Source organism: Anomaloglossus baeobatrachus, chromosome 5 (assembly GCF_048569485.1).
Source record: "Anomaloglossus baeobatrachus isolate aAnoBae1 chromosome 5, aAnoBae1.hap1, whole genome shotgun sequence".
NCBI lineage: Eukaryota > Metazoa > Chordata > Amphibia > Anura > Aromobatidae > Anomaloglossus > Anomaloglossus baeobatrachus.
In genome coordinates, this window is record NC_134357.1 from 74,436,551 (window position 1) to 74,457,406 (window position 20,856).

The window sequence follows — 20,856 nt, forward strand, 5'->3', positions numbered from 1 at the left end:
GAGGGGCGGAGATGAGCGGGCCGAACATCCCGCTCACCTCCTTTCTTCCTCATTGCGGGCTGCCGCAGGTAAGGTGATGTTCCTCGTTCCTGCGGTGTCACACGTAGCGATGTGTGCTGCCGCAGGAACGACGAACAACCTGCGCCCTGCAACACCAACGATAATTGGGAAAGGAATGAAGTGTCACCGATCAACGATTAGGTAAGTAATTTTGATCGTTAACAGTCGTTCCTGCGTTTCACACGCAACGACGTCGCTAACGAGGCCGGATGTACGTCACGAATTCCGTGACCCCAACGACATCTCGTTAGCGATGTTGCTGCGTGTGAAGCCCGCTTTATTCTGTGTCCTGTATTTAAATGATCAGAGAGAACCTGAAGTGGGACAGGCTCCAACACAATAATGGACCCGATTTGGATTCAATCACTTACCATTACGGCCTATGTTTATTATTTAATAGCCTACAGCCCGATCTCGGGCCATGGCTACTTGATGGATGAACGCTCTTTTAAAAAGATTGATTGATTGAGGTCCACCAGGATCATCTCCGCCTTTTTCTTGATAGTATGAAGCCATCGGATTGCTGGTCTTCCTCTTCGCTTTGTTCCTTCTATTCTTTCGACCATGATGTCCTTTTCCAGTGACTGCTTTCTACATATGATGTGTGCAGAGTGGGCAAGTCGTAGCTTGGTGATCCATGCTTCGAGTGACATGTGTGCCTTGAATTGTTCCAAAATTGATTTTTTTTTGTTCTTGTCATGCATGGTATTGCTAACATCCTTCTCCAGCACCACATTTCAAAGGCGTTGATTCTACCTCTGTCTGGTTCCTTTACGGTCTATTGCCACACTAAGTAAGGGGAAGTCCCAAGAGAAAGGGAAGAGAAAACCTGTGTCTTGTGAAGGGGGAGATGCGGACCCCTGACCAAGCCTACCGCTAGGCCCTGGCTTCCCTTACCACCCTAGATAGGGTCTACTTCAGGGTCAGGTATCTGGCTCAGCGCATAGGTGCGGAACCTAAGTAGGGAGTGGATGGGATGAGCGCTTAGTCAACCCCACTAAGCTCTAAAGAAGGCAGAGGGATAACCAACAGGGGCAAAGGAATGAAAATGTTATCTCCAGCTGATTTAGGGAGTGGAACTGCAACAACCACAAAGATTCTCTAGATGTATGCAAGTTGACTGCTTGCACTATAGACTTGTTAAGGGTATAAGAGCTATCACCAGCATTGAGTAATAGGAAGTGAAGGTATATAAAGACACCAAGGGAAGTGATGTTGAAAAGTACCTGAAAGGCTGAGGAACTCTGTAGGGTCCTAAAGGGAAAGGGATGAAAACCAAGCAGAAATAATAGAAAGTCATGGAGCAGTTTGTGCAGCCAAACGCTGTGACCTTCTATAGCTGGACACCACAGGATCGTCTGTAACCCGTGACATCTATGTACCTTTATAGATGAATGGTGGGCACTCAAACTGGGACCATCAAAGTAAATTATTCTCAAAGAACCCAAGTCTAGAACTGACACATAATAAGGAAATGTAAAGTGGTGACATGAATGCAGGCACGTGAGTTTCCCTTTCTCAGGAATTAACTAGGGACAGGTAAACCTTGGTTTGTTAGGGCAGGTAGGGGACTGAAGTGATTATATACTAAGACTAAGTTCACACATCCTGTAGTCATCCGTTAAAACGGATCCGTTGGGAAATTGATTTCTGTTGCATCTGTTCTTTTAACATGGGAGTCTATGGACAACGTATCCGTTAAAGGATTGCATTTGTTGTACTTGCATTTGGAATGGATCCCTTGTTTTCTTAATGGATCCGTTACAAATGGATGATAAATAGCAATACAACAACGGATCCGTTGTCGATAAACTCCACATGTTAAAACGGGTCCGGCTGACATCCGTTCTTTAACAACGGACAAATAAGTTGTGTTTTCACAACTTTTTTTACCAATGGATTTGTAATGGATCCGTGATAACAGATGACTAAAGGACATGTGAACCCAGCCTTACCAAAATCACGATGAAAATTGAAAGTACCAACTGTAACGCTTGTCGCTACCTTACAGGGTCATATGAACGACGGGTAGTCAGGAGAGCCGGGGTCTGGTAACAGTAGATCATGTATAATCACAAGGGGTAAACAGAGATATAGTCAGAGCACAATCTGAGGGTCACAATACCAAAAGAGCACGTAAAATAGTAAAAGGGAGCAAGCAAAGACTAGGTCAGATAACAGTCCGGGGTCAAAGACAGGAATACACAAAAGGAATAGGGAGCGGGCAGAGGGAAGTCCAATAACAGTCCGGGGTCAGAATACCAAGATCAGAATACTAGCAGACACACAAACTATGGCAACACAGCAGAACCAGAGATAAAACTGGCAGAGTTCTGGAGGCGCATGCTCAGTAAAGAAGCCTGAGCAATGACCTGGAAGGTGGAACAGCTGAGTAACCAGCACCTCCCAAAACCAACCTGGACTCCAGTATAGAGACCAAGCTGCTAGTTCAGTATCAAAGACGGCGCTGCAGGGCATCTCCAGGGGCAAAATGCTCTGAACAAAGGAATAGACACACTGCCACATCTGTAAATGCCACAGAGCATCTCCAAAGGCAAGATGCTCTGCACAGGGAATTGAAACACTACCAGATCTGTAAGCACTGCAGAGTATCTCCAAGTCTGTGAGATGCTCTGCACAGACAATCGTGACACAGAGACAAACAAAAAATTATTGAAAAAGATATGAAAAAAATTCAGGACTATTCTGGATTATTACCGACTTCTTTCAAAGAATTTTACTTTGCACATCAGTATTATTGTGATTAGTCTTTTCAGTTCTGTCTGTATATTCCAGCATGTCGGTGGAACATGTAAAGCTTTAAAGATATTGCCTTTTGATACCACAGGGTCTGTAGTCTATGCTGAGTAAAAACTGAAGAATGCGAATGTCAGGTGAACACAAGTTGAACCCTCTGATTATTATCTAATGGATCTAGAGGTATTCTTACTCTATAGCAGATGTCAGATAAAGGAAGCATTGGGCATGCTGGATTTAAATATGGCCGAATCTTTGTTGTAAGAGAAGAGAAGTTACTGCCAGATGTGTCCGGAAAGCACTTACTCCTGACTGTGGGAACACATTCTTGGGCAGATTCGGGAGAAATAGCTGTTGGATGAACGAGCACTTGGCTGATGGCTATCTCAGGTATAAATAGCCACCTTTAATATAGCGATAACTTAAAAGGGGTTGTCTGCTTTGAAAAATCATTTTGTTAGAAGAGTAAGCCAGAAATAAGGGTATTTTAGATGCGTCAACCGCTGTTTAATGAATGCCGATCAACCATATTCATGCCGATTCTCAGACAAGCAGACCAGAATTCTATCTGGAAAGTAACGACGGCACAAACTTTCCCAATCACCTAATGATGAAGTGTTTGTCTCACTGGTTGAGCGATTCTCAGCCTGTTTACACTCGTCAATATTTAGCAATTGAGCATTCTACACACAATCCAAATTTTTGGATCATCTACACGAGTCTTAGAGAAGTTTCACACAATTCGTATAGATCAGGGTTTCACAAACTCCGGTCCTCACGGACCCCAACAGGTCATGTTTTCAGGATAATATTGCACAGGTGATGCCTTCAGAATAATTCCATCACCTGTTCAATGCTAAGGAAATCCTGAAAACATGACCTGTTGGGAGCCATGAGGACTGGAGTTTGGGAAATACTGGTGTAGATGGACAGTTCCCACATCGGACAATATGGCCTGACTATCAGGTGTCTTGATCTGAGCTATCTGCTCTATAGGGATACATGAAGAAATTAGCTCAGGTTGGGAGACCCAATGGTCAGACCAGGACTTTCGATCCTGCGAGTGCATGAAACCGGCCATTACTGGGGACCTTGAGCAATCAGTTGCAATCAATGAGGAAGCCTTGGGAAATGTAACATTTTCTCCTAAGTTCCACCATAGGGAAAATTAAGCATTATAGGGGTTGTCCACTACTTTTACATTGATGGCCTATGTTTGGGATAGGCCATCAACATCTGATCAGCCAGGCTCCGATACCCCGCACCCCTGCTAATCAGCTGTTGCCGATGCCACAGCAGCAGCAGGCAGCCAGAAATGCTCAGTTCTGGCACTGCTCCATCTTCTGATAGTGGCTGTAGCCGGGTACTGCCCATCCACCTCCCATTCAGATCAATAGGAGGTGGATGTGTGCTACCCGGCCACGATCAAAAGACAGAGCAGCGCCGGAGCTGAGTATTTCCGGATGCCTGCTGCCGCCGGGACAGAGAACAGCTGATTGGCGGGGGTGCAGGGTGTTGGACCCCAGCCGATCAGGCATTGATGGCCTATCCTAAGGGGTACTTTGCACGTTGCGACATCGCTACTGCGATATCGTCGGGGTCAAATCGAAAGTGACGCACATCCGGCGCCGGTAACAACGTCGCAACGTGTAAAGCCTAGGAGAGAAGATGAACGAGCGTGAAACAGTCAAAAATCGGTGATCTGTGTCATGTCGTTCATTTTCATAATGTCGGTGCGTCCGCAGGTACGATGTTGTTTGTCGTTCCTGCAGCTCCACACATCGCTGTGTGTGAAGCCGCAGGAGCGACAAACATCTCCTTACCTGTGCCCGCCGTCCACCAGCAATGCGGAAGGGAGAAGGTGGGCGGGATGTTTATATCCCGCTCATCTCCGCCCCTCCGCTTCTATTGGCCGGCCGATTAGTGACATCGCTGTGACGCCGAACGCACCACCTCCTTGGAGGGATTCTTCGGCAGTCACCGCGACGTCGCCGACCAGGTAAGTGCATGTGAAGCTGCTGTAGCGATAATGTTCACTACGGCAGCTATCACAAGATATCGCATGTGCGACGGGGGCGGGTATATCGCGCTCGGCATCGCTATCATCAGCTAGCGATGTTGCAGTGTGCAAAGTACCCCTTAGGATAGGCCATCAATGTAAAAGTAGTGGACAACCCCTTTAAATCCTGGAAAATGTAATCAATGATCTGAATGTATAATGTAAGTACATACTGGGTCCTCTAAAGGAGGAATAAGCATTTGAAGTCGATCTCCATTCTGGCTAACAGATAAAACTCCTGAACAAGGACAACCCCTCACTTTCACCATTATTTCAGAACTCTCTTATACCACATTTAAAATGATCCTTTTAAACCTAAGCAGTATCTACTGACCAGATTTCATAAAGGGAGTGACACTTTAATTTTATTAAGCCACAAAGTAGATCGATAGATGACAAAATACATTTGAATTAATTTCTGGATTCCATCAGGTTTTATTATTATGCTCACAAACAAATAACCCATACAGTATGGGAAGAAGTCTTTGTATTGGCTTTATTACACTTACCTTTTTGGGATTTTTCTCACTCCCTGTCCTTTATCTTATGTCATTACAATGGTATTTCGGCATTTTACTCAACGTCTTTTTATTTTTAGCATTTATTAATCTTTAAGCTAATAATGCCCACTTCTATACATGTATCAAAACATCTTCAAAAGAGTTGCCATGAATAGAGGAGGTTGATAACCAATTTGAACTTACACATTGGAAAATATATATTGTATATATTTATTATAGCCTTTTAAAACGTTCACTGCCAAGCTTATATGTAAGGCACCATGTCTTTAAATGCATGTGAGGCTAGAATATAAAGGCTTGACTTGATATCAAGTAAAGGAGTTGTCCACTAGTATAGAAATTAAACTTAAACAGGACAAACCACCAGGATTTTCATATATAAACTAAAGCCAGTGCTATACTAGCACTATCATGCTGATTCTATACATACCTTTAGTTGTGAGATCGGATGTATAGTGTCTGAAATACAGGCAAGTAAAGTTTGTGAAATATACTGTTGTTATTTGATTGATTGCAGCTACAGAATATCTAATAAATGGGTCGGGTTTTGTTAGCTATTCCTGCCCCTGTCTGTCCTTCCTCCCTCCTGTCCTTCCTACCCCTGCAATAACAGAGACAGGGGGAGGAAGGACAGGCAGCAGACAGGGGCGGAAATAACTAACAAAACCCGATCCACCTATTAGATATTCTGTAGCTGCTATCAATCAAATAACTGCATTTCACAAACTTTACTTGCCTGTATTTCAGAAAATATACATCCGATCTCACAACTAAAGGTATGTATAGAATCAGCATGATAGCACCAGTATAGCACTGGCTTTAGTTTATATATGAAAATCCTGGTGATTGGTCCTCTTAAATAGACTTGGATTAGTAAAAACATATATATACATATATACTTGTGCGACTCCCCTACCAATGTTGATGTCAAGTGAGTTTTACTTTTGTTACACTACCCTGGGCCCATTAGGTTTATGTTGTATAGTAGTGGACAGCCCCTTTAAGACTTAACAGCTAAGCTTTAAAATGATACCAGTCCCATTACTAGGTGCAATACTTGGGGTGCAGAACTTGATTAAAATCAGGAAGGAGAATGAAAAGTTAATCTTCCCGGTTCTGTGTGTCTGTAAGGGAGGAGGAAAAAAGACGACATCTTGAGGTGACTGTACTGGCTCTAGTAACCCAAGAAAAATGCAGGAGCTTTTTTTCATGTTATCACCTCTTCTTCCCATTCACAGCCACTGTTATCTTTTCCTCTATAAGGGTACGTGCCCACGATCAGTGTTTGCAGCGTTTTAGAAGCAGCCTACTTCAGCTGCGTCCAACAGACTGTGTTGTACAGCACAAGCACAATGGATGGATTTCTAGAAATCCTGTGCCCACTGTGCTTCTTTTTTCCGCAGCAAACACTGACCTGCGGTGCGTTTTTTCAGACCGCAGCATCTCAATTGCTTCCTGCGAATTTGGATGTGTCCTCCATAGGGAGAACACAGCGAGGAGACCGCAGCGCACCAAACCCTGAGAATGGGTACCTGCGGAGGAGACGGGTGGCCCCGCCGGTCAGGACCCGCTGCGTCCAGGACGCAGTGAGTCCTGATCGTGGGCACATACCCTAAAGGCTTCAGTGAGCTAATAGTGAATGGTGGCTGTTTACAGGAACCTTTCTTCATGTTATCACCTCCTCTTCCCAGTCACAGCCACTGTTATATATTCCTCTGTAAAGGCTTCAGTGAGCTAATAGTGAATGGTAGATATTTACAGAACCTTTCTTCATGTTATCACCTCCCTCCTTACCAATAATATAGGATATTTCCTTTTTAACACATAGAAATTTTTCTCCTTCTGCAACAGGAGTAAGTGGATTTACTGTTCCCCTCTAATCACCCCAGATGTCTCTACTGGTATCTGAATAGCAGAGATTGTAGGTTCATTTGCTTCTGTATTCAGTGTATAAATTGTTCTGACAGTGAGTATGGTTAATGCAGAACCATTGTTTCCATTTTTATTTCATAAATCAAAAGTACACATAAATAGAAGCTACTTTTTAATATATCTTATCAGAGATATTTGCTTCTTTCTCCGCCAGGACTGATGAATAGTTTTCAGAATCCTCATTACTTTGGTAAAATCTGTACTTCGTGAAGACAGATTGTTACAATTAATTTAATCGTATGAATGTATACCTTACCATCATATAAAAATAAACACCAGACAATAGACAATGATTGCAAAATATCAAAAAGGATAAAAATCAAAGTCGAATATTAAGATTTTCTATATATGTAATAGCGTCATCATTCTTGTCACCATGGTAGGATCTCAGGGGGCTCCTCAACAATGTGCTGGATAGTTTGATGATCTGCTCCACAGTCACAGGTCGGAGAGACAAATTTTCCCCACTTATACATAAGATCTGCACAGACGCCAAAGTTTGTTCTTATCGAGTAACCCAAGTTTTCCTTGGTAGGTTGAAGCCTGGTGGAGGGTTTTGTAAGTTAAGGAACATTGTTACATTACTGAAATAAGACATGTTAGTAGCTAACGCTGAGATTTTATGTAGGCGGGAGGGGGAGGCGGTAGAGGGAGGAGCTAGAGGTCTAGCCCCACCCCCTTCCATCCGCCAGGAACTGATATCTCCTATCTTAGTAATGGGAAAGTCTTCACCGAACACAGATTTTATCAGAGAATTGATTATTTGGAAACTGAATGATCAGTCCCTGGTGGAGAAAGAAGCAGATTTCTCTGATACGATATATTACAAAGTTGCTTATTTTCATGTGTCCTATTGATTTATGAAATAAAAATTAAAACAATGGTTACCCTTTAAAGATTTACGGATTCCGTTACTGAATTGTAGTAAAGAATGCCATTGTAATAACAATAGATAAACTCTGGGAAGAGTCACAAAAAGTAGCATAAAGGTCCTTTAACTTTCTCAGCAGGCAGAGGGGGGTCACATATGGCTTGGTTGCATTGCAGTGAGCTACATGGCCCTCTGAGAGTTTGGAGAAGGAACAGTCTTTCTATTGCAAATGGTATTATTTGACGTCTGTGTAATGATTGTGCTCTAGCGATACGCCTACCTGAGATTGAAAGAAGAGATAGAGACGAAGGTGCTAGTCGTAGTTTGCAAAACCAGTCATTTTGCATTTGGGAAACAAAAAACCTCTTACTTACATTATTTACAAGGAGGTGACCTAAAACTTTGCCACAGTGTTCATGAAGAATCCAAACCTAAAGCGAATTGCAGCTGTTACATGTGAGTGAAAACATTCACAAAATATGGCTACAGTAATATTAACAGCGACAAATGAGAAAGAATGCAAGAAAATAGGGTTCTAGTGCTCTAAAATACACTTCTAGGCATCCGATGGAAGCAGCTCCGCTCGTCACTTCCCAAAATCCTTATCCTTGTGACCACGACAAACATGGCTGTCCTGAGAAGGGAACGTAAAAACAAGACCCAAAATGTATAGTATAAACGTTCCTGCCAAATGACATTGCTTTGGTCCATCAGCCAAAGGTTAGCATTGCTCGTGAGTGCGGATACGGCTCCCTCCATTCATGCCAGATGGAAATTATAAACTCATCTTGGAAATTTTTAGACATCTCTTCACGCGTAATGTCCTGTCCAGTAGATGTTCGAGTTCCTTGGTCAATAGAAAAGCAAGATATGTTTTATACAATAAATGCAACAGCATATGTAGGCAAGTTGCTTTTTGGCAACACCCAACTGCTGGAATGTCCCCCCCCTCCCTCCTTCAAATAAAAATAAAAAAGGCATAAGTGGTACTTTCTTGGCTTTAGATTTCCGTAGCTGTGATTTCTTCAAACTGAATTTCGGCAGCATGCAAGTCAAATTCATCAAGTTCCCTGGCCTCCAGCTCCAGAGAGAGCTGCTTAATGTCTCTCTCCAGCTCCCGGTTCTGTTGGTACATCTGGATGTAGTTGTGTTGTAACTGCTTTTGATATCGGATCACCTTCTCTTTCTCTTCATGCCATATGCGTCGTTCTTCTTCAAAATGTTCAAACTGTTCCTGGTTTCTTCTCCGTTCGGTCATCAAAGATTCCCTTAATCTTTCCATGTACTGCTTTAGGCTCTGCATGTTGTCAGAATTTTGACGTTGAGCTTTGGCTTCGTCGCTTTCGTAAAGCAAGAATGGATCTTCCTTCTCGTAGCAGTGGCAAAGTCCATGCCGAAGGCTGGCGACAGCGGCTTCTCGGAGACTGGCCACCTCCTGGTCCAGCTTACTGGCCTTCTCCCGCAGGAGCTCGGCCTCGTTTTTCTTGCGCTGCAGCTCGTTCTCGCACACCTCTAGCTCCAGCGTCTTTGTATGAGCCGTGTCTTGGAGTTCCTGAACTTGTTCCTCGCTAATCTGAAGATCAGATCGAGCGTCTCTCAGCTGGGAACGGAGCAGTATTACTTCATTGGATTTCTGAGACAGCTCAGCCTGAGCATCTTTCAGCTGCTGTTTAAGTAGAGAAATTTCACCCGATTTCTGACAAACCTGGAACAGAAAACAGGACATGTAAGCCATATATCATGTGCCGCCATTATATCTAGGATTTAGTATTTAACAATATACATTTTAGGCTAAGTTTTTTTAATTTTTGCATTTTTTGCAAATCTTTCTGTAGCTGTTCTTTATACAATTTTAACCCATTCACGCCATGGTCTTTTTCCGTCTTCCTTTTAGTTTTCCTCCTCCCCTTTTCCAAGAGCCACAACTTTTCTTTTTTCATTTTTCCCTCAATATAGCAATTTGAGGGTTTGATTTTTGAAGTATGATTGTACTTTTGAATGGCATTATTCACTTTAGTGTACTGGAAAACGGGAAAAAAATTCCAAGTGACGTCAAACTGCAAAAAAAAAAAGCACATTTCCATAATTGTTTTGTGGTGTTTTAATTAACTATGTTCACTATATGGTAAAACTGACTTGGGAGTATGATTCGCTGGTCCCCACGTGCAACCCTGGTCTTACTTTGCACTGGCATGGGTGAGTGGTTTCTACCGCATGATTGATTGTTTTAGTGCATTTACCTTGCACTTTTCTACCTCTCTAGCTTTGAACAGTTTGACTCACCCTATCTATTTATAATAACCTTCCAGGGGCATGTTTGGTCTTTCCATTCCCCCTCTGCACTTTACCCATTTATACCGTGTTTTTCCAAAAATAAGACACTGTCTTATATTTTTTTTGCCCCCCAAAAAAGCGCTAGGGCTTATTTTTGGAGGAGGTCTTATTCTTGGAGAAACACGGTTGGGGGTAAGTTTACCCCCCAAAAAAGCAGACCCCCCACTTCCCAGGAGACTCATACTCACCAGACCAGGACGTCTGCGTGGTTCCCAGGTCCTCCTGTGATCTCCGGTCGGTGCTGCACGCTGCTAGCTGACACACACAGAAGATCCCAGACACACACAGCAGATCACACACACAGCAGATCTCTCACTCACACACACACACACACACACAGCAGATCACAGATACACACAGCTGATCACAGATACACACAGCCGATCATAGATACACACAGCCGATCACAGATACACAGCAGATCGCAGATATACACAGCAGATCACACACAGCCGGTCGCAGGCACGCACAGCAGATCGCAGGCACGCACAGCAGATCGCAGGCACGCACAGCAGATCGCAGGCACCCACAGCCATCACAGATACACACATCTGATCGCAGACACACACAGCCGATCACAGATACACACAGCAGATCGCAGGCACACACAGCCGATCACAGAAAAACACAGCCGATCACAGATATACACAGCAGATCGCAGACACACACAGCCGATCACAGATACACACATCCGAACGCAGACACACACAGGTGATCACAGAAAAACACAGCCGATCACAGATACACACAGCAGATCGCAGACACACATAGCTGATCACAGATACAGCAGATCGCAGGCACACACAGCCGATCACAGATACACACATCCGAACGCAGACACACACAGCCGATCACAGAAAACCACAGCCGATCGCAGACACACACACACACACAGCCGATTGCAGACACACACAGCAGATCACACACACATCACATCACATCCAGCACTTACGGCAGCAGAGAATGAGAGCAAGTCACGTGTCCGGCCGCAGGTCCTGTTCCTCGCGCTGCACCGCACTGCCTCTCAGGATTCTCCCGGCGAGAAGAAATCGGTGTCACTGGATGAGGTGAGTGTGTATGCGATCCGATGTGTGTGCGATCCGATGTCTGTGTGTGTGTGTGTGTGATTTGTTGTTTGTGTGTGAGCCGATGTTTGTGTGTGCGATCTGATTATGTGTGCGATCTGACTGTGTGTGCGATCCAATGTTTGTGTGTGAGACCTGGTGTGTGTGTGAGATCTGATTGTGTGTGTGTGTGTGTGTGAGAGCTGATGTGTGCGGGTGTGTGCGGGTGTGTGATCACTGCAGGTCCTGCTGCTCAGTGTCGGGTGAGTGTAATTGCCGGGTGCCGCTGTGTATAATGAAGTGTCCTGCAGTATCTGTATCTTTTTTAGCTGCACGGACACTTCATTATTGATCCGGGACTAGGGCTTATTTTCGGGGGAGGGCTTATATTTAAGCCTTTCTCCGAAAATGCTGAAAATCCCTGCTAGGGCTTATTTTTGGGGGAGGTCTTATTTTTGGAAAAACACGGTATGATTCTTTTTGATATCTATTATCCTGAAGCAATTTTACAATAAATATTTATATGGCATTTATTATTGGCTTCTTTGGATGTTATTTTCATTATTTATTGGCAAAATTCAAAGACTTCATTGCTTGGTGTTTTCATATTTTCTGAAGTTGTTGCCTTATACATGCCATGAGACTTGCCCTGGATCCCTGGTTTCTAGTCCTTTAATGCCAAATATGTGTATATTCTTTTTAATTGTTTTATTTTCAATGGGGCAAAAGGGGGGTAATTTTAATTTGTTTTTTTTTTTTTCATATTTTTTTTTTTAACTTTTTGCCTAGTCCCCCTAGGGAACTTGAAGCAAAGATCACCCAATTGCTTGTGCTGTATAGGGCAGTGCATAAATATACGTCATTTATCGTGAAGGGTTTAACAAGGAGTTCCAGGACTAAACGTTATGCCCTATGCATAGGACAGGGGCTAACTTACTGATCCATCTATAGATTGGTGAGAATGTTCAGTTCTGGGAATACCCCTTTAAAGGCAATCTGTCAGTAGCATGAACCCTCCTAAGCCGTCTATATGGACATGCAGGTCATATGAAACTGAATAAAATGATGCCTTGTTAACTGTGATTCAATGTCATCTTACTCCAGAATAATCCACATTTTTCCTAATATGTAAATGAGCTGTTCAGATCTCTGGGCCGGACACAGATCTCCCTAAAAATCTGACTCCAAAGATTAATTTAAATGAATTGAGGGGTTACCAGTATAATCCATGTAGATAAGGAGAGAAGACTGTCAGTCATTATATGTCTCATGCTGTTAATGTTCTGGGGGGCAGTTTCTCAGCGAGACCTATGTTCGGCCCAAAGATCTTATGATCTTATCACGATCCAACATGTCTGCGCGCACCACAGCAGAGGCACAGCCGCCCATGGAAGGTGTTTCCAGAACCAAGCACTGACGCCTTGGCAGGTAAGCCACACTTCCAAGCACAGGTTCAGCCCTGGGACATCGTAAGCCGCCAGCTGTGAGGTTTTCCATTTAGGACAGGAATCCGAAAACTGATATGGGTGAGAGGTGCTGCCTTTATATTTTAGTGGGGTTTTCTGTCCTGGATGGCCGGACCTCTCTCTGATGGTGCTATCCGGGGGGAAGGTGGGGAGAGAAAACTCGAGTTTCTCTGGTAGAAGACATTCAGATAACAGTTATCAAGGTATCATTTTATTCAGCTTCCCATGACCTACATGCCCATACAGACAGCTGAGATGGGTTAATCCTACTAACAGATTATAAAGTAATTCTGTTTCTAGTATACCCTAAACAACTTATTTCTCAAATTATCTAATGGGGTATTCTAGTTACTAAATTTATGCTATAAATCTCTCAATATTTCCACTAATTGGTCCAGTGTCTCCTGTTTCCACTTTGTGTGAGGACCACAAAATCACTTCAACAAGAGATCTACAGGAGTCTAAAGACAGTGACAATAATTTACTGTTTCTGTTCTTTCCATAGATCTTCACAAGAAGTGCTCCAACTCTTTTTTTTTTTTTCTTTTGCTGAACTTCAGTGTTACAGGAAACTAGCCTCCATGCCGCTGACAGTAGACGTCCTACTAGTCTTACCCCAACTGAAAAGCTGTTTAAGCAACAACCAGATATGATATAAATGTCCTTTCTGCTGCTCACAATTAAAAGGGGCTATCCACTACTGGGACAACTCCTTCTTATTCAAAATATATCCTCCTAATAAAATAAAAAAGCCTATGCTCACCTCCAGTGGTGGTGTCGTTCCAGTCGTGTCTGAGCTTGTGTTCTGGGGCTCATGTGAGGTCGTAACGTCACGTGAGCCCCACGACCAGTCACCGCTGGCTTCTGTCTCCCCACCTTTTCACAATGAGTTAATCAACATGAAGTGAGCGCTGCCGGAGTGGTCATCACTTCCTGATGATTACTCCCGAGTCTGAAGGCAAGAAAAGAAAAGCAGGCAGTGATTGGTCCTGGCCGCGTGACATCACAACCTCACCAGGAACGTGAGCCGCGGCTCCGCTGAAAGAGCGCCACCACTGAAGGTGAGCATAGGCTTTTTTATTTTATTGGTGAAAAATATGTGGAATGAGAAACAGTGTCTCTAGTAGTGGACATCCCCTTTAAATTGTGCAACTCAGGTTCTTACTACTCTTTTCTCGTATATTTAGTGTTACAATAGAAAAATATACTGCAAGTGAAAAAGGAAAACAATGCAACCAATGTTTTTCCATGACTTTTGAGACACAGAATATAAAAATAAAAAAATTTGGAAAATAAAAACAAAATAGCCAACAACCTAAAATGAGCCTTATTACCCTAAAATAGATTGGTAACACATAATAGAGTAATAGTCATTTATTTTATTTTCTCATTAATCGATAGTATGCATGAAAATAAGAAACTATGTGTCACAAACCACCGGGGGGGTCACTCAGAAATCCCTCGCGCTGGCTACCAGTACGTCACAATCGGGGGGTAACAAGTGGGGGTCACCCCTACTTCATACCTCCCGACCGACAGACAGAGCACGTGACGCGCTCTCTAGCGCCCCTCTTATAGTCAGGCCAATTATGGAATTGCCCGACAATAAGAAAGGAGGCCGCTATACTACTTATGCCGATTATTGAAGGGTCCCCGGTGAGAGTAAGGTATATATTCCCCCGACCTCCGCGGGCGGAATATATAATATCTTCCCGAATCTCACTGGCCTCCCCACAATAATCCTTGGCACAACTCGCTGCCACCAACCGCTTCACGGTAACTATTAGCCGAACACACAGACGTGGGATTCGAGATCGAGATAACAGAACAGCTCAAGATTAATTATATACTTTAATCAGCCTAAAGCACACTAGAACTACAATATATACAATAGGGAATCTACAGAATATACATATGTCAGAGTACAGTTACAGATAAAGCATGGGTTACAAACAGGTATACAATTACATCAGTTACCTTGTGTGTCTGGCCACAGGGGGGCGCTGTAGACCAGGTTTCCAGGAACTCTCTCACAGGTCTGTCCCAACCAGGCCCCCGAGCAGAAGAACGCTGGAAAATGGCCGAAGTAGGGTTATCAACCTGGGCAGATCTAGGTCCCCTCCTACCTTAGTGACCTCACAGGGAAGCACTGCCACTCCCCCTGCATGGATCAGAATTATCCAGCAAAGGGGATTTTGGCTATAACTTTGCCTGGGAGCGTCGTAGGCAGACGCCAATGCTCTCATTGTGACAGTTATGAATTTAGCTACAGAACGAGGGGACTCATGACCTGTCTGCCAGTTCCCCATTGGCTGATATCACGCCTGGGGCATTTCCCAATGTCCTGTTCCCATAAAAAGGGGGTGCCGGCATCGTCCACATGCGGAGACACCATTTTTATGGTTGCCATATTTATCGGAAATATGGCTTGCGAGATATGAACCATTTTTTACTGGAGTCGTTCTGTCTGGCTATTTCCATAGCCTTGCTAACTAGCTAGCAGCTCCTACTACAGGGTGACGGCAGGGAGTCATCCTGTGTCCATTGTCCTAAAGCCACCTAATTTCCATATCACAGGACATGGCCATGGATTTGTTGCTAAACCAGTTGTGTGAAGGGAAGGGGGTAGTGACACCAGGAGAGGGCTTCCTGACATGACTTGAATGTCATGATTTATCGTCATATCTCCGGATTTACCTCACACCTCCCCCCTTTTGAGGGCGCTAGGGGGCAGCACACTCCGGTGTTCCCCCGTGCGCCCGTCCGCGACCTCTCCTTGTCGGGACAGCCCGTCTGCGTTACCGTGGTCACGGCCCCTTTTGTGGCGAATGGTGAAGTTGTATTGCTGGAGCGCAAGGCTCCATCGCAACAATCGCCCATTCGTCCCAGAGACGGTGTGCAACCAGCTGAGGGGATTGTGGTCCGTCTCCACGATGAAGTGGCGCCCGTATAGATAGGGTTGCAGACGCTGCAGGGCCCACACTATGGCCAGGCACTCCTTCTCCATCGTGGAATAGGCAACTTCCCTTGGTAACAGCTTCCTGCTCAGGTACAAGACTGGGTGCTCTTGGCTCGCAGAGTCCACCTGGCTGAGCACCGCACCGAGGCCGAAGTCACTGGCGTCGGTCTGTACTACAAACGGCCGCGTGAAGTCGGCTGCCTGTAGCACAGGCGGGCTGGACAGGGCGTCCTTTAGGGCCCGGAAGGCTGTCTCGCAGTCCATTGTCCAATCGACTGCAGAGGGCAGCTTCTTCTTGGTGAGGTCCGTCAAGGGCTTTGCCAGGCTACTATAGCATGGAACAAACCTCCTATAGTACCCAGCGGTCCCCAAGAAGGACATCACCTGCTTCTTGGTCCTGGGGGTGGGCCAGGATGCGATGGCTTCCACCTTCTCAGGCTCGGGCTTCAGGGTTCTCCCACCTACCCGGTGACCGAGGTACTGGACCTCGCTCATGGCCAGCTGACACTTTCCCGGCTTGATGGTCAAACCTGCCCGGTGGATCCGCCTGAGCACCTGTGCTAGATGCTCTAGGTGATCTTCCCAGGTGGGACTGAAGACGGCAATGTCATCCAGGTACGCGGCCGCGTACCCTTCAAGTCCCTTGAGCAGGGTGTTGACCATCCGCTGGAAAGTGGCAGGGGCATTCCTCATCCCGAATGGCATCACCGTGGACTCGTACAGTCCAAATGGGGTAATAAAGGCAGAGCGTTCCCTGGCCTTGCGAGTCAGGGGGATCTGCCAATATCCCCGGCTCAGGTCCATGATGGTCAGGTACTGAGCCCCGGCCAACTGATCGAGCAGGTCATCGATGCGTGGCATTGGGTACGCATCGGCGACCGTGACAGCATTGAGCCCCCTGTAGTCCACGCAGAACCGAGTGGTTCGGTCCTTCTTAGGGACGAGGACTACAGGCGAGGCCCAAGCGCTGTTGGATGCCTGGATCACCCCCAGCTCCAGCATCTCGTCAATCTCCTGGCGCATGTGTTGCTGCACCTCCAGGGAGACCCGATATGCTGAACGCCGGATCGGGGGATGATCCCCAGTGTCCACGTGATGGACAGCCAAGTCAGTCCTTCCGGGCTGGTTGGTAAACAACCCCCGGAAGGGGTGTAGGGTGGCCCACAGCTGGGACCGTTGGTCCTCCAAGAGCTGGTGGCCAACCTCCACATCCTCAATGGATCCGCCTGCCCTAACCTGGGCTAGCATATCCAAGAGGGTTTCCGCTTCTCCCTCCTCGGGCAGGTTGCACACGGGGAGCGCACATGCCTCCCGCTCATGATGTGCCTTCATCATGTTCACATGGAAGGGCTTCCGCCTTCCACGGGCAGGGTCCAGGGTGACCAGGTACGTCACAGGGTTGAGCTGCTGGTACACGAGGTATGGGCCTTCCCAGGCTGCCTGAAGCTTGTCCTGTGGTACGGGGACCAGTACCCACACCTCTTGACCCACTTGGTAGGTCCTCTCACAAGCGTTCTGGTCGTACCAACGCTTCTGATCAGCCTGGGCTTGAGCCATATTGTCGTGTACCAGTTGCGTCAAGGCCTGCATTTTGTCCCGGAAGCGCATGACATACTCGATAACCGACACTCCAGGGGTGGCCAAATCCCCTTCCCAAGCCTCTTTCACCAGAGCCAGGGGGCCCCGCACACGTCGCCCGTACAGGAGCTCAAACGGTGAGAATCCTGTTGAGGCCTGTGGAACCTCCCGGTAAGCAAATAACAGGTGGGGGAGATACCGCTCCCAGTCACGCCCATGGGAGTCGACCAACATCTTAAGCATCTGCTTTAAGGTGCCATTGAACCGCTCGCACAGGCCATTAGTCTGTGGATGGTACGGGCTGGCCACCAGATGTCGCACCTGGACTTGCTTACAGAGGGCCTCCATCAGCTGGGACATGAATTGGGTCCCCCGGTCAGTGAGCATTTCCTGGGGAAAACCCACTCGGGAGAAAATCTCCAGCAATGCGGTGGCCACCTTGTCAGCCCGAATGGACGACAAGGCCACTGCTTCTGGGTACCGGGTGGCATAGTCCACTACCGTCAGTATGAAGCGTTTCCCGGAGCTGCTGGGGATGGCCAGCGGGCCGACCAGATCCACAGCCACCCTCCTGAAAGGCTCATCGATGATTGGCAGAGATACCAGTGGGGCTTTGGGGCGTGGCCCCGCCTTCCCCACTCTCTGACAGGTTTCACACGAACGGCAGTAGGCAGCCACATCGGCCCCCATTTTTGGCCAGTAGAAATGCTGGTTTAACCTGGCCTTGGTCTTAGCGATCCCTAGGTGTCCGGCCATCGGAATCTCATGTGCGATCCGCAACAACTCCGTCCGGAACGGATAGGGTACCACCAACTGTCGGTCCCTGGGCCACGCCTCCGGTGAACCCTGCTGGACCGTGGCCCGGTACAGCCGTCCTTGGTCCCAGACCACTCGCTCCGGGTCCGAGTCCGAGGGAGGCTGTGCCGCCTGCTCCTTAAGAGCTTTCAGGCTGTCGTCAGCTTCTAACGCTGCCTGAAACCCCTGACTAGATGTGGCCAGAATCGACGAGACTGTCACATCTTCAGTCAGTACCCCGGGACCTGTGTCCTGGCCTCCACCTGACTCGGCTGCCACTTGGTCAGAAGGGGAAGAGCTATCGGACCTCCGGGAGGCCCCTTGGCTCCCAGCACTCCCACTGCGGGTGACAGCGGCCACAGCCGCTGCGACCGTGGGTCGTGCCGGCTCCTCCTCCGTTCCTGACCAAGTCGCCGGTTCAGGCAGACCTACCTGGCTTCCTGACACCCCGGTTGTGGGGGAACCATGCACCGAGATCTTACCTGGGAGCACTTCCGCTCCTGGACCGGCCCCAATCTCACCTGCCTGTTCCCCTCCTGCAGCAACAGAACCCCGCTGTGAAATCTCTGGGGACCCCACATTTGCTGTGGTAGCCCCCACCCCACACACTGGTCCTCCCCCTGCAGCACCCTGCTCTCTGCTTATCCCTGCAGAGGGCAGCAGATCCCAGCTCACAGGCTGGTTACTTGTAGAGGCATTGTCACACCTTTCTCTGACCCCCTCCCCTGTCACAGCTGCAGCTGTGTGTGTGTCTATGGTGTCTGTGCAAGCAGAAATATCAGAGTTCACTCCCTCCTCCCTTACATCATTCATAGATAACACATTAACATTGTTAGGAGTCATGTCAGTACGGGCTGACGGTTCAGCCCTTGGTTGGGGCCCAAACAGGGAGGTTATCTGCCCCAAATCTGTCCCAAGTAGCACGTTTGCAGGGATCCGATCAGTTACCCCCACCTCCCTCACCCCTCGCCCTGCGCCCCAGTCCACATAAATGTCAGCAACAGGCAGCGCCGGGTCAGCGCCTCCAATCCCGGAGACAGCGAGGGTTTTTCCAGGGATCAAGTCTTGGGGGGACACCATCTCAGGCCGCACCAGAGTCACCTCCGAGGCGCTGTCTCGCAGTCCTATGGTCACAGACCGGCCGACGGTGACAGGTTGGAAGCTGTCCAGGGACCTACCACCACCCCCACCCACACAATACACCTTGGGCGGCCCTTGGGACGGGGACGGAGCCGGGGCCTTGGGACGCTGAGGGCACATGGCCTTGAAGTGTCCAGGTAGGTTGCACTGGTGGCACCGTCTTGGTTCCGCCACGGGCCTGGAGAGGGGAGTTGAGGGGGACACCCCCTGCAGTCTAGGGGCAGGTGGGGCAGTCGCCGAATTCATCTTACCCCCTCTCCAGGTGCTGCTGGTGGCCGCTCTCCTGGCCTCAGGGGCCCGGTTGTTGGTGTAGTCATCGGCAAGGGCAGCTGTAGCCGTGGACCCCTTTGGCTTCTGGTCTCGGATGAACTGGCGGAGATCCTCAGGGCAGTTCCACAAGAGTTGCTCCGTGATGAACAAGTCCAGGATCTCTGGTCCGGTGGAAAGCTGCAGGCCTTGGGTCCAGTGGTCGGCAGCTCGGGCAAGTGCCCGCCGGTGGTCAGCCCAGGAGTCCTTTGGTCCCTTCTGTAGGCTCCGGAACTTCTTGCGGTAGGACTCTGGGGTGAGGTTGTACTGTTGGATCAGGGCCCGCTTGATGGTGTCGTAGCCCTGATCTGCCTCAGCAGGCAAGTCCCCAAGGATATCCAGGGCCTTACCCCTTAAACGGGGGGTCAGGTATTTGGCCCACTGGTCCTTGTCCAGATGGTGCTGCAAGCAAGTCCGTTCAAAAGCAGTCAAGAAAGAGTCCAAGTCTCCATCCTTCTCCAGCACTGGGAAGTCCTCAACACGGACCTTTGGAAGTTTGGTGTCTGGAAGGTCACGGGTGGCTGATGAGGGCCGGAGCTGAGCTAGCTGCAGCTGGTAGTTACGCTCTGCCTGGCGCTCTTCACGCGCTGCTTGCCGCTCACGCTCGGCCATGAGTTCCTTGTAGCCCTCCCGGTCTCCAGCCTGGCGTAGGGCCATAGCCATTTGAAGAAGGCTATCCGAGCCTCCCAGGCTCGGTGGAATGGCACGTGGTGATCTGCGGCCCGCTGCGGAGCCTGGTGATTCACTGTCCATGGCAGAGCGGAGGGCTGGCATCTGGCTCGTTGAGGACCCTTGGGCGAGCTGCTCCTCATCTTGTCCAGCAGTGCCCGGTTGTGCAATGTCCTCTGCAGAGCTGTTTTCTGGCGTCGAGCTCCTGGAGGACTCGTGGGCAACCTCCTCATTACTGTCCACAGCACCGTCCTCCCTCTCTTCGGCTCCTGCTTTAGCATTGGCCAGTTGCATAGCTCTGCTCCTGGTGCCATCAGCCATTCTTGCAGACCTTTGGTCACTGAC

At 47.8% G+C, this 20,856-nt stretch overlaps 1 protein-coding gene across 2 annotated transcripts in view; it reads right to left on the bottom strand.

The window, feature by feature from the left end:
- Positions 1 to 6,194: 6,194 nt before the first annotated feature.
- The window catches only part of LZTS2 (leucine zipper tumor suppressor 2), a 215,411-nt gene continuing 200,749 nt past the window's right edge, over positions 6,195 to 20,856 (bottom strand). For both annotated transcript variants that reach the window (XM_075348591.1, XM_075348592.1), the window contains one exon: positions 6,195 to 9,905. In XM_075348591.1, coding sequence (XP_075204706.1) covers positions 9,201 to 9,905 — 705 coding nt within the window. In that variant the 3' untranslated portion in view covers positions 6,195 to 9,200. The remainder of the gene's footprint in view (positions 9,906 to 20,856) is intronic.